Here is a 25,673-nt window from a genome sequence, read left to right on the forward strand (position 1 = left end):
TGCCCTAATGCACCTTTGACCTACTACAAAAAATATAGAGCCTTGAAACGTGGACTTCTTCACCGTAATAATCTACCACACACAAATACAGCAATATCCTGTACCCAACCTTTTTTTCATTTCATCAAATAAAGTATGTTTCCATCTTGTCAAAGCTAATTCATTTAGGTGTGCTCCATCCCAATACCATTTCCTCTGATACTTTTCTCTGTCAAGTGTATACTCTATCCTGATTAACATATCCTTCTAATTATCCTATTTCCTTAATTATCTGCACAGAGTAAATTTTTCTAGAAATAGTCATGTAGCTTCAAAATGTACCCAAAATCTGACCTCTTTTAACCATCTCCATTATTCCTCTAGTCCAAGCCAGAATCATCGTTCTCCTAATTTATTGCAATACCCTGCTAAATCGTTTATCCGCTTCCAACTCTTGCCCTTCTAGAATACATTCTCCACACAGTAATTTTTCAAAACACAAGTCCAGAACTATCGATCTTTCATTCTAAACCTATGGTACATACCATGAATGGGGTACTTTTTATGGATACAGTGTTTTATTTTATTTGGTCTTATTGATCAAGCTCTTCCTTTATGGTTTCTTCCATTAATTTATACTCAAAAAGTTCTTTCTCAGCTAAAGTTAAATCAATATTCACAATTATTTTTCTGGCCTTTACCTTTTCTTTGTTTCTCATACTGAACTATTTAATAAATCTGATGTAAGGAAAATAAGTGCAATATAAATTTATTTTTCAAATATTTAAACAATTGTACCTGTACCATTACCAAATAATTCCATTCCTTCCACTAATTTAGAAGGTCATATTGGTTATATTCTAAATTCTTTATAAATCAAGTGTTTTGTTCTGTTGATGAGAGTAGTGGTAATGGTGGTGGTTGTTTTTCTGGTGGACCATGTTTTCCCATTAATCCAGATATTAATTCTTTTTTTCTTTAATGATTAAGGTATTACATATGTGTCCTTATCCTCCCATTGCCCCCACTCCCCGACTCATGCCCTCACCCCCCTGGTGTATGTGTCTATTGGTTAGGCTTATATGCATGCATGCAAGTCCTTTGGTTGATCTTTCTTCCTCATCCCCACCCTCCCCTACCTTCCCTCTGATGTTTGACAGTCAGATCAATGCTTCTCTGTCTCTGGATCTGTTTTTGTTCATCAGTTTATGTTTTTCATTATATTCCACAAATGAGTGAGATCATGTGATATTTATCTTTCTCTGACTGGCTTATTTCACTTAGCATAATGCTCTCCAGTTCCATCCATGCTGTTGCAAATGGTAAGAGTTCCTTCCTTTTTAGAGCAGCATAGTATTCCATCGTGTAGATGTACCACCGTTTTCTAATCCACTCATCTGCTGATGGGCACTTAGGCTGTTTCCAAATCTTAGCTATGGTGAATTGTGCTGCCATGAACATAGGGGTGCATATGTCCTTTCTAATTAGTGTTTCTAGTTTCTTGGGATATATTGTTAAAAGTGAGATCACTGAGTCAAATGGGAGTTCTAATTTTAGTTTTTTGAGGAAACTCCATACTGTTATCCACAGTGGCTGCACCAGTCTGCATTCCCACCAGCAGTGCACAAGGGTTCCTTTTTCTCTGCATCCTCACCAGCACTTGTCATTTGTTGATTTGTTAATGATAGCCATTCTGACAGGTGTGAGATGGTACCTCGTTGTCATTTTGATTTGCATCTCTCATATGATTAGTGACTTTGAGCATGTTTTCATATGTCTCTTGGCCTTCCTTATCTATATAGTTTTGTTGTCCATTTTTTATTGGATTGTTTATCATTCTTTTGTTAAGTTGTATGAGTTCCCTGTAAATGTTGGAGATTAAAACCTTATTAGAGATATCGTTGGCAAATATGTCCTCCCATTCAGTGGGCTTTCTTGTTATTTTGATGGCTTCTTTTGCTGTACAGAAGCTTTTTATTTTGATGTAGACCCATTTTTTTATTTTCTCTTTATTTTCCATTGCACTAGGAGCTGTATCGGTGAAGATACTGCTTAGGCATATGTCTGAGATATTGCTGCCTGTAGATTCCTCTACTATTTTTATGGTTTCCCATCTTATGTTTAAGTCCTTTATCCATTTTGAGTTTACTTTTGTGTATGGTGAAGTTTGTAGTCTAGTTTCATTTTTTTTTTTTGCATGTATCTGTCCAATTTTCCCAACACCATTTATTGAAGAAACTATATTGACTGTGCTTGCCTTCTTTGTCAAATATTAATTGAGCATAGTGGTTTAAGTCAATTTCTGGGTTCTCTATTCTATTCCATTGGTCTATATGTCTGTTCTTGTGCCAGTACCAGGCAGTTTTGAGAACAGTGGCTTTGGATTACAGCTTGATATCTGGTATTGAGATCCCTCCTACTTTGTTCTTCTTTCTCAGGATTGCTACATCTATTCAGGGTCTTTTTTTATTCTAGATGAATTTTTGGAGAGTTCATTCTAGGTCTGTGAAATATGCCATTGGTATTTTAATGAGGAGTGCATTGGATCTATAGATTGCTTTGGGTAGTATGGACTTTTTAATGATGTTGATTCTACCAATCCATGAACATGGTATGTTACCCATTTGTTTATGTCTTCCTCAGATATTAATTCTTGTACCAATTCCACATCCCCCTGGCTATTGTAGTTTAAAGGGAGTCATGCAGGGGAGGAGGGTAAAGTTAGAATATGTGACGTGATAAGGCCTTTCTAATGACTCTCCCTTTTCAAAATTTCCTTGACTAGTCTCACTGGTTTTCCTCTAGATAATGCTTAGCATCTTTTCAAAATATTGCAATATAAATTCTTTAAGAGGTTGAAATAAAAATTACATTGAACTCATAAATTATTTTGAAAATAATTTAACAATTTAAAAAAATTCAATGTTGCTGTTCAGAATTATGACCTGCCTCTGCACTTATTTTTCTTCTTTCAAAGTGCTCTATTTTTGCTTTTCTTCACATAAACCCCAAGTCTTGTGGGGTGTTTATTTCTGGGCTTTCACTTTGTTTTCCTAATCTTGGAAAATGAATGTTTGGGAGTAATATTTTCTAATGAGGTTTTGTAATTTAAATGCAAACTGTTGATTTGATATGTATATATGTCCACCTTATCCTTATTTATTCTTATTCTAACAATTTTTAAATTGAACTTCATGGAATTTTTTAGAGGAAAATCATATAACCTGCAAATAAAAATATGTTCTTATTTTAAATAGCTATAGTTGTCATTTGTTTCATGATGTATTGTTCTTACTAGAATTTCCACAATATGACAGTAGTAATAATAATACATATAAATGATAATAATAACAGCAGTAACAGGGATAGGAGGCATTCTTATATAATTTGTGAGATTAATTGCTTTAGTATTTTACCTTCAGAATCATTGTAACAAAATAATCTGGCCTCATTCTTCACTATTCCCTTACCAACATATATACATCATAAGCACACCAGTCTATTAACTAATAATAGGAGTAGAATATGTATTTTTCTTGGACAATAACTTTTTCTTGATATACTAAACATACCATAAAATTTACATTTTCAGTGATAAATTCTATTGTCTTTAGTATATTCACAAAGTCATGCAATGACCAACATTATCTAATTTCAGAACATTTTTATCACCCTCATCAGAAATTCCATACTTGTTGGCAGTCACTGCCAATTTTCCCCTCACCCCATCACTGGCAACCATTAATCTACTTTCTGTCTGTATGGATTTTCCTATTCAGAACACTTCATATAAATGGAATCTTATAATAATGCAGCTTTTTGTTTTCAACTTCTTTCCCTTAGTATAATGTTTGCAAGGTTCATCAATGTTGTAGAATGTATCAGTACTCTGTATCTTTTTCATTGTACTATTCCATTGTATGGTTTTACCAAATGTTGTTTATTCACCCATTGCTGGCTATTTGGGTTGTTTCTATTTTTTTAGTGATAATGAATAATGCTTCTATTAATATTCATGTACAAGTTTTTGTGTGACTATATGTTTTCAATTCTCCTAGGTATATACTTAGGAATGAAATTTCTGGGTCATATGTAAACTCTCCATTTAACTTTTTCAGGAAGTACGAAATTGTTTTCACAGTAGCTATAACATTTTACATGTGAGAGCATTTACAAATTCATGAGCAATTCAGCAAAGTATGAGCATTCCTATTTCTTCACACCATCTCCAACACCTGTTACTGTTTGTCTTTACCATATAGCCACCCTAGTTTGTATAAATTGGTGTCTCATGTTGGTTTTGATTTGTATTTCTCTAATAATGAATAATATTGAGCATCTTTTCATGTGCTTAATGATTATTAGTATATCACCATTTGAGAAATGTCAATTCATGTCCTTTGCCCATTTTTTAGTTAAGTTGTTTGTCTTTCGCTGTTCAGTTGTAAATGTTCTTTTTTTTAATTAAATCTTTATTGTTCAGATTATTACATTTGTTCCTCTTCTTTTTCCCCCCATAACTCCCCTCCTCCCAGCTCCTGCCCCACCCTCTGCCTTCACTCCCCACCCACTGTCCTCCTCCATAGGTGCACGATTTTTGTCCAGTCTCTTTCCGCATCTCCCAAACCCCTTTCCCCCCCAAGAATAGTCAGTCCATTCCCTTTCTATGTCCCTGATTCTATTATGATCACCAGATTATTTATTCACTTGATTCTTAGATTCACTTGTTGATAGATGCATATTTGTTGTTCATAATTTGTATCTTTACCTTTTTCTTCCTCTTCCTCTTCTTAAAGGATACCTTTCAGCATTTCATATAATACTGGTTTGGTGGTGATGAACTCCTTTAGTTTTTCCTTATCTGTGAAGCTCTTTATCTGACCTTCCGTTCTGAATGATAGCTTTGCCGGATAAAGTAATCTTGGTTGTAGGTTCTTGGTATTCATCACTTTGAATATTTCTTGCCACTCCCTTCTGGCCTGCAAAGTTTCTGTTGAGAAATCAGCTGACAGTCGTATGGGTATTCCCTTGTAGGTAACTGGGTTTCTTTCTCTTGCTGCTTTTAAGATTCTCTCTTTGTCTTTTGCTCTTGGCATTTTAATTATGATGTGTCTTGGTGTGGTCCTCTTTGGATTCCTTTTGTTTGGGGTTCTCTGCGTTTCCTGGACCTGTAGGTCTATTTCTTTCACCAGGTGGGGGAAGTTTTCTGTCATTATTTCTTTAAATAGGTTTTCAATATCTTGCTCTCTCTCATCTTCTGGCACCCCTATAATTCTGATGTTGGTACGCTTGAAGCTGTCCCAGAGGCTCCTTACACTATCTTCGTATTTTCGGATTCTTTTTTCATTTTGCTTTTCCAGTTGAGTGTTTTTTGCTTCTTCGCATTTCGAATCTTTGACTTGATTCTTGCGCTCCTCTGGTCTGCTGTTGGGTGTCTGTATAATATTCTTTATTTCAGTCAGTGTATGCTTAATTTCTAGTTGGTTCTTTATCACAACATCGAGGGTCTCATTAGATTTCTTGAGGATCTCACTACATTTATCGGCGGTCTCACCAGTCTTTTCGAGGGCTTTACTAAGTTTATCGGCAGCTTCTAGACAGTTCTTGAGACCTTAAAAGTGTGGTTCTGAACTCAATATCCTCCATTGACAGTTTTGTCCTGTTTCTTTGTCTCCGCATTTTTTATGCTTTCTTGGTACACCCCCTAGTGGTCTTTGTGCGCAGTCTTGTTGCCTTTAAGCCTTGATTGATGTTGGCAATACCGGGGGTGATTTGACCTCCAGGCTAACTGGCTATGAGAGTCCGCTGTGTCTGCAGTGGGAGGGCTTCTGTGCTGGATCTCTAGGGCGGTGCTAATCTAGCATTTGCCTGAGGCTATCCCGCAAATGGTTCTGTGCAGGGCTTGGGCGGGGCGGGTCCCTGGGGATCTACAGGGTGGGCGGAGCAAGCAGTTATGGCTGCTCTCAGTTCCTTCCCCAGGGGCTCTGCCTCTCAGAGTCCCAGCAACGGCTGCAAACCTCGGAGAGAAAGCTGCCTTCGAGTCCCGACCGAAGCCAGACAGTCCCGCTTCTCCCATTTGAGTCTTGATCCCCAGAGACTCGCCCGGATCTGGAGCTCAGAGTCTGAAACTCCCTCCCGATTGAAAACAACAACCGCGCCCTCCGCCGCCAGCCCGCTCGCGCGCACTCTGCACCTGAGTATTTCACTTCAGCACTGCGCCTCCTCTGAGTCTGGGTATGATATTCGCTTTCCTCCTAGTTGTAGAATTTCCACTCAGCCAGCCTTCCTGTGGTTCTGGATGCTGTCTGTTCTGTCCTTTAGTTATATCTCTGAAGTGGTTGTTCGAGGGCAGCAATCTCTGGCGTTAACCTATGCCGCCATCTTGGTTTCTCTGTAAATGTTCTTTATACACTCAGGATATAAGTCCCTTATCACATATATTATTTGGAAATATTTTCTAACATTCTGTGGGTTCTCTTTTCACTTACTTGGTACTGTCCTTTGAATCACAAAAACATTTTTAAAAAATTTTGATGAAGTCCAATTTATCATTTTTTTTGTTGTTGCTTATGTTTTTGATGTCATAGCTGAGAATCCATTGCCATATCTAAGGTCATGAAGTTTTATGTCTAAGGTTTCTTCTAACAGTTTTATAGCTTCAGCCTTTACATATAAGCATTTGACCTATTTTGAGTTAACTTTATTTTTTTAATCCTCACCTGAGGATATTTTTCCATTGATGTTTTAGAGAGAGTGGAAGGAAGGGGGAGATACAGAGAGATGGAGTTACATGCCCTTGACTAGAATTGAACCTGAGATCCTTCAGTCCATGGGTCCATGCTCTATCCACTGACTCAAACTGGCTAGGGCTATTTTGAGTTAACTTTAGTATAAGTGCGATGTAGGGGTCCAATTTCATTTTTTTGTATGTGGATATACAGTTGTTTCAGCACCATTTGTTGAAACAACAATCCTTTGCCCATTGGATTGTCTTGGTAACTTTGTAGAAAAGCAGTATGAATGTGAGAGCTTATTTCTATAATCTCAAATCTATTCCGTTGTTCTATATGTCTATTCTTACATTAGCACTCCACTGTATTGATTATGATAGCTGTGTATTAAATTTCAAAAGGGAACTGTGAATCCTCCCACTTTGTCATTCTTTTCAACATTATTTAGGCTACTCTGAGTCCCTAGCATTTTCTTGTGAATTTTAGGATCAGTTTATTAATTTCTGGCAAAACAGTAGGTGTGATTTTGAAAAGGTTGCATTGAATCATTAAATCAATTCTAGGAGTGTTGCCATTTTAATAATATTAAATCTTTAATCCAAGATTGTGAGATACTTTTCCATTTATTTAGACCTGTTTTAATTTTCAGCAATGATGCTTTGTATTTGTCAGTGTACAAATCTTGCACTTCCTTAGTTAATTCATTCCTAAGTATTTTATTCTTTTTGTGCTATTGTAAATGTAAATTTCTTACTTTCATTTTCCTACTGTTAATTGCTATCATAGAGAAATAGAATTGATTTTTGTGTATTGATCTTGGGTCCTGCAACCTTGCTAAAGTTTTTGATTGTTTGTTATTAGGGACTTAGTGGATTCTTCAAGGTTTTATAAAATCATATTCTTTGTAGGTGGAAATAATTTTACTCTTTTCTTTGTAATCTGGATGCCTTTTATTTCCTTTTCTTGCCCAATTTTCCTTTACTGGTGGTTCCTAGAACCACCAGTGAAATACAGGCATTGAAGTGGACATCCTTGTCTTGTTCTTGATATTAAGGAGAATGCTCTCAGTCTTTCATCATTAAGTATGATGTTAGCTGTGGAAATATTGTGGGTGCCCTTTATGGGGTTCAGAGAATTCTCTTATATTTCTAGTTTTTATTATGAAAGGATATAAGATTTTTCCAATGCTTTTTCTATGTCTATTGGTATGCTTGTGAGGTTTTTATCTTTTATTCTATTGATGTAGTATATTCCATTGATTTGGGATACTAAACCAAATATTCAACCAACCAACTATGGCTTAGATAAACCCATGTTGGTTATGGTGTACTAGTATCCTGGTGCACGAAATTTGTGCACATTAAAAGGGAATTAATTGCCCTAACCGGTTTGACTCAGTGGATAGAGCATTGGCCTGTGGACTCAAGGGTCCCAGGTTCGATTCTGGTCAAGGGCATGTACCTTGGTGGTGGGCACATACCCAGTCGGGAGTGTGCAGGAAGCAGCTGATCGATGTTTCTCTCTCACCAATGTTTCTAACTCTCTATCCTTCTCCCTTGCTCTCTGTAAAAAATCAATAAAATATATTTTTTTAAAGGGAATTAATTAGCAGAGATATTTTAATATTGCTATTTGCCCTTTCTCTATAATAGAAGTGTGAGAGATGAAAGGAAATAAGTAAAATGTATATGAAAATCATATATAAATTTATTAATAAATAAACAGTAACAAAAGGATATAACAACAACAGAGGCATGATATAAAAACGACAAAAACGTGATATGAAAACAACAAAAACATGATATGAAAACAATAAAAATATGATATACAAACAACAGTGATGCAAACAATGACTGATAAAGTGATTAAACTTATTCTAATATCTCCCTGTACACCACATTAAGAGTGAAAACACTTTCAGAGTGCTTGACTAATTTCCCTTGTGATGAAGTACTTAGAATTTCTTCAAACTCGAGAGAAAGCAACATATAACTGACCATGTGCAAAAACGGGTTCAGGTAGGAATATGCCTTCTCTGTCTAGAGTTTGTCCTTGTGATTTATTAATAGCCATCACAAATGCTGGCATCACAGGAAACTGTCGTCGAATCAATTTAAATGGGAGGCCAGTGTCAGATGGGAACAAATTAATTCTTAGAATCAGAACAGCCTCTCCCTCTGCAGATCCTGTTAATACTTCAGCTTCAATAATGTTAGGTCATAATCTTTTGATAATAAATCTGGTACCATTACAAAGACCCCATTTAATATTGAGATTTCTCAATAGCATGATTGCACCCATTTTCAATTTTAATTTATGACATGGCATTCCCGAAGGAGTAATGCTATTAAGAAATTTGATGGGAAAATTTTCCTTTTCAGCATCAACTGTGGAATCAATGGAATCATCACTCAAATATGTGTGAAAATCTCCATTGAGTATATCCAAATTTTCTTCATTTAATTTTTGAACATGCTCATTTTTTGGACAAAGAATTGCATGTTTAGATATATATTTTTTTAGATATATTTTTAATATTATCTATAACAATGGTTCTCAACCTTGGCTGCACATTAGAATAACCTGGGAATCTTTTAAAAATCCTGATTCCTGGGCCTCATCCTCCGGAAATTGTTTCTTTGTTATGGCATGTGGCCACACCATTAGTTACAAAGAAACAGAATTAAAACTTTATTGTGGGGAGCCGCTACAGTGTTTTGGACAGGTTCAAGCCTTGGACTGAGGAGAGGGCACAGTCCTCTCATTGCCATGTGCAAGTCCCAATTTGGAGGCCAGGGCCCTCCCAGCACAATTATAGCCAACAGCTGTAGTTGTAAGCTTGAACCTATGGTCAGAACACGTGGCCTCACATGCCTGAGTGATGTAGGCTTGATAGAGTTCAGGTACATGTAGCTGAGTAGGATTGAAACCCAGGAGAATGTTGTAAACACCTTCATCACGCCCTTACTTTGCCTCGTAGCATCTGCTATAAACTAAAGGCATGGCTGTGGGCATGGTCGCTGTCTCTCAGAGACGCAGCGTTCCACCGAGACCTGGCTTTCATTCTCTTGTCTGTCTTTTCTAAGCCTTTCAGCTGCCCCCACTCAGGTTCACCCCTGGCTGTGCTGGCGCAGGGCACACTTTAGAAAGATCTGCCTCCACACTCCCAGGGTGGGTTCCTGCCTCAAACCCCGCCCTTACAGGAAACAGCTCTGGGAAACAGCTTGGGGGAGGGCGCAGCCTAAGCCAAGACAACCCCTGCAGGACTGACTTCCTTCCACTTGGTCTCGGCAGTTCTTCTGGATGTGATGAACACCACCCATGGTTTTTATATAAGTAGATAAGCCTCATGCAATGTAATACATATACAACTGCATAATATGTACTTCTGTTAAATATAATTATATAGCATATATAATATATGTAATCCTTATATGTTTCTGGATTCAGTTTGCTAGTACTATATATTGTTGAAGACATTTGTGTCCATATTCATAAGGAATATTGGTCTTTAGATTACATGTGATTTTGTGATCTTGGTAAAACTGGACTTATAGAATGAGTTGGCACATATTCCATATTTTTCTATTTTTAGAAAAGTTTGTGAAGGATTGGTCTTAATCCTTCCTTAAACATTTGGTAGGAATTGCCAGCAAATCCATCTGGTCCTGGGATTTTCTTCCTGAGAAATATTTGATTGCTGATTCAATTATTTTATTTGCTAAAAGTTTATATACATTTTCTTTTTTCTTGATGTAGTTTTAATAGTTGTGTCTAAGAAAATGTCCATTTCATCAAAGTTATCTAATTTGTTGACATATGATTGTTTAGTGCGCCCTTGTTATCTTTTTTATTTCTGAAAGGTGAATAGGAATATTCCCTTTTTCATTCCTGATTTTAGTAATTGGAGTACTTCTATTTTTTGTTGTTGTTGTTCATTCTAACTAAAGTTATGTTAATATTGTTGATTTTCCAATCAAGTTTTACTTTCTTTTATTTTCTCTCTTTTACTTTTTATTTTATTTTCATTCATATGTTTTCCTCTATTTTAAATTTAGTTTGTTTTTCTTTTTGTTAGTTTCTAAAGGTGAAGCTTAGGTTATTGATGTGAGATCAATTTTCCTCCAAGCACTGTTTTAGCTAAATCTCATAGGTTGGGGTATAGTGTGTTTAATTTTTCATTCACCCCAAGGTAATTTCTAATTTCCCTTGTGATTTCTACTATGACCCACTGGTTACTTATAAATGTGGTGTTTAATTTCCACATATTTGTGAACTTCCCAAATGTCCTTCTATCATTAAGTTCTAATTTCACTTCATTGTGATTGGAGAACATTGTATCATATCAAAAATTGAAATTTGTTGTGGTTTCTTATATAGATCCCCCTACAGGGTTTGTTGTTGCTATTTGGTGGTGGTGTTGTGTTACTTATTTATGGACATTCTGAACTAATTTTGTAAAGTCTGTATTCTGTGTCTCTGCTTGGTTAGCTCAGTGGTCAGCTAATGATTGGAACAAGATTTCATTAAGCACTTGGACCAATAAGTCTTCCAATCTTAGCCAGGAGCTCTGTGTGCATCTTGTGGAATAACATCAACACTCGGGCAATTTCCAGTTCTGCTTTAGCTTTCATTTCCTGAGTGTGCAGAACCTCAAGATCAGCCAGAGTTGAAAGCTTAGTGCCTTCTCAAATCTTTCCGGAGCATGTGCACAGCTGTGCACAGCCTTGGGCATGCACATAGCATTCTAAATTTCCAGGATGTGTCAGAGCTTTTCAAAGCCCCTGTGGACCTCATTCCCCAGCTTTTCTTTCTAAACTTTATGGTTTGTCTATTGTTTGCTTCGACTGTTATCCACGACCTCAGGCAGCTGCAAAGTTAATTACTTCCCTGTAATTGGTTTCAGCATCACCCTTGAGGAAAAGGCTTTCCACATTGGGTTAGCTCTCAATCGGGTCAAGTAAAGATAAGCCTTTGAACTGGGGTTATCCAGGGAACTGCCAGACAAGTCAAATAATAGCAATTTGCTGAAAAGGGGGTTTTGAAAGAGATCCAACCTCATTCTGATTCTTCCAATGGATGCTATTAGGCTCTTAGTTTTCACCAGGATTGTGGGCTTTTGAATTTCACATCTAGCATTGCGATTAGGAGAGGGGCATAAATATAGGGCAGGTTATTATGGCACAAGGCTCACTGTTCAGCCATTAAAAAAATAAACACACTACAGAATGGTCCAAACATTTGGTTAATTTCCAGAGGTCTGAAAAAGTTGATTCTGAGAACTTTTGTCACTGTTCTCATTTTGTCATGGAGGAGAGAATTTTCTCTGCTTGGTTACTTTTCAAGAGAACAAACTTAAACTTAAATTTTATTTTAAAAATAGATCAGTTATACAGATTCATGAAATAGCATTAGAAAATAAAACAGGAAAAGTTTAAATCCCAAAATATTACCCTCCATTATTAATATTTTGATGTATGTAAAGGACGTCAAAATATTTCATTTCCATTGCCAATTTTGCTTGCTTTATAATAACTACACTGAAGATGGCATTGACAAGGTTTCTGAGACCATACCTAGGCTTGTATGGACAGTTTCACTACTTATGTGTGCCATTAATGTAGAAAGGGAAGTAGCAGGGAGCGTGCTACTTATTTTTTAACTTTGGTAAATATTTTTAAATTATTTGTCCTATGTGAACACAAAATAATTTTCTCTGCAATAATGGAACAGTATGATATTTTATTTTGTAACCTTTTTTCACATAACTTCCTTTGTGAATATTTGTGTCAATAAATGTCTATATTTGCAATTTTAAACCTTTATAATATCATATCAATAGATAATGATTCATTTTGCTTATTTTTGTTATTTTATTCAAGTTGTTTTTAGTTTTTTACGTTTAATAACAACATTGTGCTGAACAAAGTGTATGCAACCTTCAGAAATTAGACAAATTACATTGTTCAGGTAAATTTGTAAGATTGAAATTTTTTATTAAAAAGTATTATAATTGTAACATTTTTATATTACTCAGTATTATTCATAAAATGTGTTGCAATTTATAATCCTACCAGAAGCATAGTAAAGTACCTGGTTCCCCAAAACTCTATCAGTATTATATGATATTATTATAATCTTTGCAATAGGACACTTAAAAATAATTATTTTATTTTTTGTTTTTTTATTCCATTTATTTATTTATTTTTGGTTAATCTTCACCAGAGGATTTTTTTCCATTGTTTTTTCAGAGAGCATGGAAAGGAGGGAGGGGAAGAGAGAGAGAGAGAGAAACATTGATGTGAGAGAGATATGGATTGGTTGCTGCATGTGCCCCAGCCGGAGCCAGGGATCAAACCTGCAACCTAGGTACTTGCCCTTGATTGGGAATCAAACCCATGACCCTTCAGTCCATGAGCCAATGCTCTAACCACTAAACAAACTGGCCTGGATGATGTTCATCCTTTTTAAAACTATTTTTTGCATTATTCATTTTCCCCTTTGGAATGGCCTATTTTAAAGTATTGGGATATTAATCTTTTTCAGTGGTCTTGGAACTAGTACTAACCATATGTTTTAAAAAATTATCTTATGCATGTAAAAATACTTTTCAGATTTAAAAATTGTGCCTCTGGAATTTAACAATAAATTACAATTGCTCTGGAAAGCCAAGTAATTTCTTATAAAGTCTCCAGGTACAAATAGATTTGTGTAATCCTGGGACACTTAACAGGAATTCATTATTATTATTAAAAATATTTTTTATTTCTGGTAAAAATATAAAAACCCTCACAGAGACTTAGAAGTTATTACTATGACACTCTTGGAGCACTGATCATCACTCATTGTCTTTTTTTTCTCCCCAGAGATATAAGTAGTGCTCTGATTTTTTTTGAAAGTTTTTAACACATTAAGCACATTCATTTGTCTGTTCTCTTCTCACCTCAAAAGATTAATTTGATAATTATCTCCATCTGTATAAATGTTTACATTTTAATTTAATAGTAATACATAATTATGAGTGTACTTAAATGTAAAAATCCAACGTGAAGGGAGGGATAGAGGGAAAACATACACATGAATCACCAATCTTCCAAATTCACCTTTTCCCCACTACAAAATAAGATCTACAGACAGGATTTTTTTTTTCTGTTTTGTTTTGTTAATGTGTCCCAAGTACCTAAAACAGTGCCTGGTACTTAAACATTTGTTCCATCAATATCTTTTGAATACCTTAACAAATGAATGAAATAATATTTAAGCATAGATACAGCTAGATTTTTCCCTTACTTTACATAGATCAGTGGTCAGCAAACTCATTAGTCAACAGAGCCAAATATCAACAGTACTTCTTCAAAATAGACTCTACCAGGCCGAAAAACAACTTCTGCGCATGGGCCACAAAGTTTCAAGTGCACTGTACGTGCACGCCCACACATGGTATTTTGTGGAAGAGCCACACTCAAGGGGCCAAAGAGCCACATGTGGTTCGTGAGCCTCAGTTTGCTGACCACTGACATAGATATACAGTATGTAAATACAAGATATCCGTCTTATTTTTAAGTCATCATACTAAAATTGTTTTATAATTAAATATTTTTCATAATAATATTATTTGAACAGGTTTCCACTAAATTTTTTAAAAGTATGTGTTTATTAATTTCAGAGAGGAAGGGAGAGGGAGAGAGATAGAAACAGCAGTGATGAGAGAGAATCATTGATTGGCTGCCTCCTGCACACCCCACACCGTGGACTGACACCGAAACCCAGGCATGTGCCCTGACTAGAAATTGAACCATGACCTCCTGGTTTATAGGTTGACATTCAACCACTGAGCTATGCCAGTCGGGCTCCCCTTCATTTTTAACAGGATATTAAAGTGTAATACATTTCCAGAAAATGCATATATCATAAGTATACACCCCAATAATTTTTAACAAACTAAACACACCCATGTAACTAGCCCCCAGATCAAGAATTATAGCATTCCCTATAACCCAGAAGCACCATTCATATTCTCTTTGAGTCACTACGACCCTCCAATGGTAGCTAGCATTCTACCTGCCTATGGTGCCCTGAAAGTCCCTTGGGATTTCTTAACTTTCATTCATTCTTTTCCTTTTTACTCTTCTAACTTGATAATTTTAAGTGACTTCTCTTCAAAGTCACTGATTCTTCTCCATGATCAAGTCTGCTGTTGAACTCCAATAGTAAATTTTTCAGTTCCTTTTAAAAAAATATATTTTTATTTATTTCAGAGAGGAAGAGAGAGGGAGAGAGAGATAGAAACATCAATGATGAAAGAGAATCATTGATCAGCTGCATCCTGCACACCCCACACTGGGGATCCAGCCTCTGCAACCTGGGCATATGCCCTGACATGGAATCGAACTGTGACCTCCTGATTCATATGCAGATGCTCAACCACTGAGCCATGCTGGCTGGGCTTCAGTTCTTTTTTATATTACTCTGCTACAGACTTTCTGTTTGGTTCTTTTTAATACTTTCTATCTCTTTGTTCATATTCTCAATTTAATCAGGTGCTGTTTACTGATTTTTTAGTTGTTTATCTGTGTTCTCTTGTAGGTCATTCAGCTTAAGACAATTATTTTGAATTCTTTGTCAGGTCATTCATAGGTCTCCATTTCTTTGTGGTTGGTTTCTAGAGATTTATTTTATGCAAGTGATTGGACCTTGTTTCCTGGTTTATTCATATGCCTTATAATTTTTTACTGAGTTTTATGCATTTGAAGAAATAGCCACTTCTACCAGTTTTTTATGTACTGGCCTCATAATGGGGAAAACTTTCACCAATTAGCCTGGCTAGAAATTCAGTGGCCTCTGACATCTTTGTTGGAAGGAATTAAATTATCTGGGATTGTGTATGCAATTTTCTAATTAGAGAATTTTGCTGGTTGTTTCTGTTTTGTTTTGTTCGTTTGTTTTTTAGGTGTTTTTTTAAGGAGCTTATGCTCTCTCTAGTGTCTGTCTTTGGTTCTGCTGCTACAGCAGCAAGTCACACCACTCTTCTTGGTTATTCGTGGCCCCCAGGGATAGGATTTATTCCAGCTCCCCATCAGTGCTTCAAAAGAGCTACCAGTCCCTCTGGTAGCTCTCAAAAATGCTAGAACATCAGATACACAGTTGATTCTTTTTCATCTTTCCCATGGAAGAAGCCACAGTTGGGTACCTGCTCCTGATGGCACCAAGCCAAACTCAGTCTTAGCCTGCGTCTCTAAAGTCCCTCTAGTGCTACAACAAATTGCCTCCACTCTCCCTTGCTTTTAGCAGCCCCTGGCATCCAAACTAAGCCTGTTCTGTTAGAGCTCTAAGTCACATGAGAAAGAAACCAGTCCCTCAGGTATTTCTCAAAAAAGTCAGAATGTTGAACAAACATTCCAAGTCTTCTCTTCCTCTGCTCCCTCCTCTGAGAGAGGAACCAGAAACCAAGCTGAACTATGCCAACTAAGAGGAGTGTCAATTATGGTAACATGAAGTTACTCTTCTTGGCTATTTTAATATGGCTGTTTCAACTTTGCACTGGCCTGGGGTACTACAATTTCTTAAGTGGTTCTGCAGTTCTCATAAAGGTATTTTGGTTCATACATTGTTTTTAACTTGATGTCTCTGTGATGCATCAAGTGCAAGAATTCTTATTCTCCCATCTTACTTATGTCACCATGATGTTGGTGTTTTCATTAGAACATATTAAAGGAATAATTAAATTATGGAGGAATTACATCAATAACATGGTGCCTTTTATCCAAACACAGGGGATGCCTTTCCATTTATTCAATAATTATTCTTTTGTTGTCATCAATATTTTATTTTTTATATATATTTTTATTGATTTTTTACAGAGAGGAAGGGAAGGATAGAGAGTTAGAAACATCAATGAGAGAGAAACATTGATCAGCCGCCTCCTGCACACCTCCTACTGGGGATGTGCCCGCAACCAAGGTACATGCCCTTTGCCAGAATCGAACCTGGGACCTTTCAGTCCACAGGCCGAAGCTCTATCCACTGAGCCAAACTGGTCAGGGCTATTGTCATCAATATTTTAAAGTTGCCTTATAGAGTTCATGCAATAGTCTTCTTAAATTTATGCTTAGGCATTTCATTTTTTTATCATTGTTTATATTGTACATGCAAATTAAAACCACAATGAGATATCACCTCACACCTGTAAGAATAGCTATCATCAATAAATCAACAAAAAATAAGTGTTGCTGAGGAGAAAAAGGAATCCTCACGCACTGCTGTTGAGAATGCAGACTGGTACAACTACTTTGGAAAATAGTATGGAGGGTCCTCAAAAAATTAAAAATGGATCTGCATTATGACCCAGTGATTCCACTTCTGGGGATTCCTCTGAAGAAATATAAAACACTCATTTGACAGAATATATGCAACCCTATGTTCACTGCAGTAGTATTTATAACTAGTGGCCCAGTGCACGAAATTTGTGCACATTAAAAGGGGATTAATTAGAGGAAATATTTTAATATTGTTATTTGCCCTTTCTCTATAATAGAAGTGTGAGCGATGAAAGGAAATTAGTAAAATGTATATGAAAATAATTTATAAATTTATCAATAAATATACAGTAACAAAAGAATATAACAACAACAGAGGCATAATATAAAAACAACAAAAACATGATATGGAAACAACAAAAACATGATATAAAAACAACAGTGATGCAAACAATGACTGATAAAGTGATTAAACTTATTCTAATATCTCCCTGTACATCACATTAAGAGTGAAAACACTTTCAGCGTGCTTGACTAATTTCCCTTGTGATGAAGTATTTAGCCTCCTCGCTCCGAGGGCCATTTCCTGCCTCAAACCTCGCCCTCGCGGGAAACAACTCAGGGAGGGTGTAGCCACTGCCAAGACGACCCAGGACTCAGTGCCTCCATGCTCTGAGGGCCGGTCCCTGACTCAAACCTTGCCCTCCCAGGAAATAGCTCAGGGAGGGCATAGCTGTTGCCAAGGCGACCACTGCACGACTGACTTCCTTCCAGTTCATTGAGCCTTGGTTGTAATGGGTGTTCCACCCAGGGTTTTTATATAGATAGCTAAGATATGGAAGCAACCTAAATGCTCATCAATAGATGAGTTCATAAAAAAGTGGTGGTACATATATACAATGGAATATTACTCAGCCATAAAAGAGAATGAAATATTACCATTTGCAATAACATGGATAGACTTACAGACTATTATGCTAAGTGAAATAAGTCAGCCAGAGAAAGATAAATACCATCGGATTTCACTTATATGTCGAATTTAAAGAACAATATAAATGAGCAAAGAAAACCAAAACAGACTCATAGATACAGAGAACAGACTGAGGGTTACCAGAGAAAAAGAGGGTTGAGAGACTGGGTGAAAAGGATGAAGAGATTGAGCAGAAAAGATTGGTAGTTACAAAACAGTCAGGGGAATGTGAAGTATAGCATAGGAAATATAGTCAATAATATTGTAATAACTGTGTATGGTGCCAGGTAGGTACTGGAAATATCAGGGGGTGGGGGAACATTTTGTAAAGTATATGTTTGTCGAACCACTATGCTATACACCTGAAGTGAATACAAAATAATATTGAATATAAACTGTAATTTTAAAAAATAACAGAACATGATATCATCTCACACCTCCCAGAATAGCTATTACCAAAAAGTCAACAAATAGCATGTGTTGGTGAGGATGTAGAGAAAAAGAAACTCACGAGCATTGTTGGTGGGATTGCAAATTGGTGCAGCCACTATGGAAGCAGTATAAAGGTCCCTCAAAAAATAAAAATAAAACTACCATGCAGCCCAGTAATTCTACTTTGGAGTATTTATCCAAATAAAATGAAACCACTAATATGAAAAGATATATGCACCCCTATGTTCACTGTAGCATTATTTACAACACCCAAAATATGGAATCAATCTAGGTGTCTATTAATAGATTAATGGATAAAGGAGATGTGGATAGATAGATAGATAGATAGATAGATAGATAGATAGATAATGTAATATTATTCACCAGGAAAAGAGAATGAAATCTTGCCATTTGTGGCAACATGGATGATCCTAGAGGGTATTATGCCAAGTGATATAAGTCATACAGAGATAACCTTTTTAATTTTTTAACATTTCTACTCTTTTGTTATAACACTGAATTTAAAACACAAACATTGCACAGCTGTAAAAAATATTTCTTTATATCTTTATACTATATTAATAGCTGTGAGTGATGCTTTGTACTACAATATTATGATGGCTATATCACTAGATGATAGGAATTTTTCAGCTTAATTATGTCTTATGGAACCACTATTGTATACATAGTTTGGCATTGACTGAAAGATCATTTTGCATTGCATAACTATACACAACTACCTGGCTCTTTGCTTCTTATAAATGGTTGATTAGAAATATCCAATAATGATATTTGTATATATGCATTTCTAGATCATGTCATGAACTATCAGTACTCTCTTTACTACTATAAATTGAGTCACTACCATCTTTAAGACTACCTTGATTAGAGATCCAGTTCTAGAAACCCCAGAACCAATTCAGAAAACTCATCTTTAAAATTCTGTTTCTCTAGAACAGTGGTTCTCAACCTTCTGGCCCTTTAAATACAGTTCCTCATGTTGTGACCCAACCATAAAATTATTTTCGTTGCTACTTCATAACTGTAATGTTGCTACTGTTATGAATTGTAATGTAAATATCTGATATGCAGGATGGTCTTAGGCAACCCCTCTGAAAGGGTCGCAAAAGGGGTCGCGACCCACAGGTTGAGAACGGCTGCTCTAGAACCATTCTTGGTACTAAAATCTGTATCAGTCCTCTGGGACTGCCATAAAAAATACAATAGACTTGGTGGCTTAAACAACACAAGTTAATTTTCTTATAGTTGTGGAAGCTGGAAGTACAAGATCAGGGTGCCAGCATAGTTGAATTCTGATGCAAATTCTCTTTCTTGCATTCTTTCCACTGTGTGCTCACATGACCTTTCCTCAATGCGGGCATGTGGAGAGAGAGAGAGAGTTCTTTTCATCTTCTCATAAGGCCACCAGTCCTATCAGATTAGGACTCCATCCTTATTACCTCATGTAACCTTAATTCTTAAAAGCCCTTCTCCAAATACAATCACATTTGAGGTTAGGGTTTCAGCATATAAATTTGGGGGAGACACAGTTCAGTCCATAACAATAGATACTAGCATACCCAGTAAGATCATTTCTAACTGCTATCCGCAAATATTTCAAGTTTCTAAAACAGGAAAAAAACACTGGAATATTTTTTTGTTATGAAATTATCATTTCAGTGATAACAAATGTAGAGTATATAGAAATCCATTATTCAGAGAGAAAAATATAATGGGAAATTTGGCAGTTTGACAATGGTCTGGTGGTCCCAACTTTTCAGGCAAATGGAGCTATGCCAATATGTATATCCCATACATATTGGTATATTGAGGTTGGGGTTTGAGGGGGAGGAGGCAATTGGTAAAGGGGCCTTCTGAAAGGAAGGGAATCATGAATTAGATTCTTTTTCTAGAAGTTCAAAGTTATTACAGTATATCTTATGCATTGAGATGAGACTTACTAATCAAGAAGCAACATCAGCCCTACTAACCACTCCCTTCCCCAACCAGGGATACTCATTTTTATTGAGAAGGAATTTGAAATGTGACTCTAGCTTATAGGACAGCTTCATTTAAGAAAGGAGAGCACTGGTTCCTGGTATGGCACATTTCTCCTGCTGACTCTCTGATGATCCTCCTGGCTCCATGGAGATACTAAACAAATAAAATGTGTTTGTGATCTGGTCTAATGTAGCATGCATTAGATATAGATGAGTGTAACACTGGAATAAGAGGGTTCCTTTTTTTTTTTCTCTTACACCCTTATCAGGTGGCTTGCACACTTAGAAACTCCTTAAAGTGGACAGGAATCTGAACAGATAAGTGAACCATATGTTCTCATGTAGACCAACTGATAATGTAGCAACAGCAGCTGCAGAAAATGGGTCAGTGGTCTTATCAGATTTTCCAATCTTTCCACCACTGGACAGCAACAACCAAGTGAAATCTCTTGGATTGCTTAAAGCCATGAGAATTTGGGACTTATCATAAGAAAGGAGGATTCAACAAGGGAAGACAGAAATTTTCCTAGTAAACCAGATGGAAGTTTAGAGATAAAATATTTCTTTTTAGAGATAAAATATTTTGAATATCAAAAGAAATGTTTGTGACAACATGGATTAGACCTTGAGGGTATTATGCTAAGTAAAATAAGTCTGACAGAGAAAGACAAATATTGTCTATCTTACTTATATGTGGAATCTAAAGAACAAAACAAAACTCATACATACAGAGAACAGAATGGTGGTTGCAGGGGTACTGGGAGGTTGGTTTGGGGGATGGGCAAAATGGGTCAAGGGGTCAAGAGGTACAAAATACCAGTTATAAAATGTCCTTGAGATGTAATGGTGTATATTGATGTAATTGATGTATAGTAAGGGTGACTATAGTCAATAATATTGTAGTGCATATTTGAAAATTGCCATGATAATAACTCTTACAAGTTTTCATCACAAAATAAATTTTTTGTGAATTTGTGTGTGTAAATAGACTTATTCTGGTGACATTTCACAGGGTATACAAATATCAAATCATTACATTGTATACCTGAAACTAATAGAATGTTATATGTCAATTATACCTCATAAAAGTGTTTTAAAATTTAACCTAAAAATGAAATGCACCATAGGGTAATGAAGAATGTATCTTATAGATAATAGATAAAAAGAGAAAGAAATGTGGATATGGATAAAGAGATAAAAAATTAAGAGAATATACATATAATCTGTGTCTATATTTGTATTTATATAATAATCTTACCCCATACTGCTAACAATGATTGTCTCAATGGCTAATTTTTATCTATATAATTTTTTCAATGAGAGAGTATTGATTTTTAATAAGAAATACATACCAATCATAATTTTGAAAAGAAGTCTCTCATTCCCAAAGAATTTCAAGGCCAGCCAGTGTGGCTCAATGGTTGAGCATCGACTTATGAACCAGGAGGTCAGGGTTCAATTCCTGGTCAGGGCACATGCCCAGGTTGTGGGCTCAATTCCTGGGGGCAGCCAATCAATGATTCTCTCTCATCATTGATGTTTCTGTCTCTCTCTCTCCCTCTCCCTGAGAGAGGGAGACTAGAAGATTATGGCAAGAAGTCAGGGGTAGGGGCTGAAACGAAGAAGTATCAGTGGAAATTATAAAGAGGATATAGATACAAGAGAATATAAGAATCTATACCTGGAGGTCATAAAATAAAAAAGTAAACACACATGATCTTCCAATTAAAGATTTTATTTATATGCTAAGTTTTACAAAATTAATTAAAATATGAAGTCATAGTTGGTTATACATTTAGCTATTTTTTATTGATAATAGCAGATTACATGAAATTAAGAGTTTCCCAGAAAGTGGAGCGAGAGGATTTTTTTATCTGTAGCCCTGGAACCTGGCAGAGACACTATGCCTCTGAAACTTTATTTCTACCTCAGAGGTCAGCATTGGTCTAGGAAGATCCTAGATAACCTGATGTAATATGTATACATATGGGCTGGTGAAGAATGAAATCTCTAACTTCTAAAAGTAGGATTCATATTCTAAGTAAACTCTAGATATCTCAGTCAGTTTCAGGTAGTTCTCTAATTTAGGAGTTCTAATAATGTTAAGAAGGACATCTATGAATGAGCAATTGGTTTAAAAAAGTTCCACAGAATCCCATAAATACTGGAACAAACAGTATTCATAGGTACAGGTTAAAAGTACCCTATGTTTTTAAAGCCACATTGCACTGCCCTGACAGGTAGAAATTTTGCATGACAACAAAGTTGTCATTTGCTGGATCTCTTGGTCCTCCCTGGGTCTCAAAATTCTATTCTGACACTACCTTTTCCTGTGCCAGGTAAGGCTTTATTTATTACAAGTTAAAGATATAAAGAAGTCACCCAGATATTTTGAGAAGCAACCCAGAACCAAAACATCAATAATAAAAGTCAAGTCAACTTCCTATATATCAAAGCACCACATCTAAAAGGTCAAGGATGTAAAAAGTGACCTTTTATGTTTTAAAACACTACACAGTGTTTAGTTATTGTTTAGAAGAAATTATCAGAAAACATAGAAACCTTCAAACAATAGTTCAAATGGATATAAAATTTTAAAAAGTGTTTATTCAGAGTCTAGTGAACACTTAAAAATCTATGTTACTATATATCTTACTTTCCATAACTGTAAAAATAAGCTAAAATGTAGGAGTACATATGATCTAATCTATATTCCTAGCCCTACTAAATATGTAGCTATATGAAATAAAAATCTATGCTCGCCGAAACCGGTTTGGCTCAGTGGATAGAGCGTCGGCCTGTGGACTGAAAGGTCCCAGGTTCGATTCCGGTCAAGGGCATGTACCTGGGTTGCGGGCACATCTCCCAGTGGGAGATGTGCAGGAGGCAGCTGATCGATGTTTCTCGCTCATCAATGTTTCTAACTCTCTATCTCTCTCCCTTCCTCTCTGTAAAAAATCAATAAAATATATTTTAAAAAAATCTATGCTCAAGTGAAATGTAAAAGGATTATTATTTTTACTATTTTTTAAAGTAGAAAGTATATGCCTGGAGCCCGAATAATTCAGTACCAGTCTGTTGCAGTATACTTCATTAAGAAGTATAGTGTCTCTCTCATAGCATGAAGTCTTCTTGTAAATAATGCAATGAGTTAAAAGACTAACCTTGGTTGAAAAGGAAAGCCTGGTGAAAACAGATATAAAAACTGATTCAATAAAATTTCAGCAGCCCTAGCCTGTTTGGCTCAGTGGGTAGAGCACCAGCCTACAGACTGAAGGGTCCTGGGTTCGATCTTAGTCAAGGAATCGAACATGCCTGGGTTGCGGGCTTGATCCCTAGTAGGGGGCATGCAGGAGGCAGCCAATTAATGATTCTCTCTCATCATTGATGTTTCTATCTCTCTCTCCCTCTTCCTTCCTTTCTGAAATCAATAAAAACATATTTAAAAAAAAAAAAAAAACTTCAGCATTGGTCAAGGAGAAATCTGAACCCCCAAATTCTCATTCACAGTCTGTTATTAATTATAATTTGAGATAAATTCCAAGTTACTTCTAGGTTATGGATATCTGCCCAATGACAGTCTTGTATTAATAGACCAGATAAAAGGGGTGAGGGGGCAATTTCTGACTGTCACTGGAGGATAAAATGGATAGTTTCCTATTCTAGAACAGTGAAAGATGACATTAAGGGGGGAAACTAATTTTACGAAGGCCATTTAAAGAGAATTCAAGGGGACCTCAAACCAAATAGCCATGACCTGTATTCCTTTCTCATGTTTAAGACACAAAGGTCTCCATTTCTCTAAGGGAACTGCTCTTTCGGCATGACACACTCTCTCTCTTGCCTTGGAGCCAAGTAATTGGAACCCTAAACACACGGCGGAGCTTCTGTTGGAACCGGTTTCCGACAAAACAATACAAAAAGGGATTAACGCAGCTGTTGGTGAATCCCAGGAGGATGGCAAAAGGAAGTGCCAGGTCAATGACTGCTATAACTTCGCAGCTAGTAATGACGCCCATCCAGGCCAGAGCATCCAGGAAGGTCAGAACATGGAAGGGAAGCCAGCAAATAATGAACGCCAGGACAACAGCAGCTGCCATCTTCAGGACTTGGTCACGTGTTATTCTGTTCTTCCCATAGCTATTGGTCTTCAGTAAGTGTTTTCTGATTCCAAAATAGCATGTTGCTATGAATATTAAAGGGATAATAAAACCAAGGATATTTTTCATTAAGGCAATCCCAGCAGACCATTGGGCATACTTCTCAGGAGGGAAAGCCATAACACAAGCATTCACTCCTAAATACTCAACGGTTCTGACATCGCGAAAATAAAATGTTGGCAATGAGGACAGACAGGCCATACACCAAACAAGGGGAACTATATAAGATGCTTGCCAGGGGTTTCTTCTTTGAGACAGAAAGGGGTAGATGACAGATTGGTACCTATCAACACTCATGCAGGTGATAAAAAAAATGCTAGCAAACATGTTCAGGGTCAGAAAAGAACCAAAAACTTTGCACATCACAGGCCCAAAGAGCCAGTCATATCTGTAAGAATAATAGGACGCCCAGAGAGGAAGAGTGGCCAAAAGCAGTAAGTCAGCCACAGCCAGGTTAAAGATGTAAATGCTGGAAACCTTTTTAGGGCCCTTTTGACAACAGAACAATGTAACCACAATAGTATTGACAAGAAATCCAATCACAAAAATAATGTAGTAGAGAACAGGAATCGCATCTAAATGCTTATCTGATGGCTTATGTGAGCAGTTAAAGGTAGAGTCATTGCCAGAGATGTTCCCAAGTCCGAAGTCCAGACTGCTGGTGACGTTTTTGTTGATGGTGGCAGGGGTGAAGTTGCCTTTCATGTTGAAATGTCAGCAGCTCTTAATTTTTACCACCTTCTGTGAAAATTAAAAAAAACCTTTAGAACATCTACAGAATTTAGGACATTGAGTCATTAGCATTTTGAATGTTTGTTAAAAGCAAAAAAAGGTGGGTGATCATAAAAAACATTAGGAAACAGAACCATGACATAAAATAAGATTGGACTTTACTTCTTGGAAAAAAAAGATTTTTTTTTCACCAGTACCAACAAGTTAAGACATTGCAGCATCAGGGACTGAAAATTCCGAACAAAACTACATTTTTCTCATCCTTTCTATCATATTTTCAAAAGGTTTAATGAAAATTAATATTCCAAAAGATTAGCCAGGATAGGAAATGCATAAAACAAACAAGAAGGAATCAAGAATAAGAAAAGTTAATATTTCAAAAGCACGTGAGCACATATTTCAGTCTACATATA

The 25,673-nt window shown here is 36.3% G+C and overlaps 1 protein-coding gene across 1 annotated transcript; it reads right to left on the minus strand.

Annotated features, from left to right (window-relative positions):
- Window positions 1-24,034: 24,034 nt before the first annotated feature.
- AGTR2 (angiotensin II receptor type 2) lies at window positions 24,035-25,233 on the minus strand. The gene has a single exon (XM_059679635.1). The coding sequence runs from the start codon at window positions 25,231-25,233 to the stop codon at window positions 24,145-24,147; it is 1,089 nt and encodes a 362-aa protein (XP_059535618.1). The 3' UTR covers window positions 24,035-24,144.
- Between the last annotated feature and the right edge of the window lie 440 nt (window positions 25,234-25,673).

The sequence above is a fragment of the Myotis daubentonii genome, chromosome X (assembly GCF_963259705.1).
Source record: "Myotis daubentonii chromosome X, mMyoDau2.1, whole genome shotgun sequence".
Lineage (NCBI taxonomy): Eukaryota > Metazoa > Chordata > Mammalia > Chiroptera > Vespertilionidae > Myotis > Myotis daubentonii.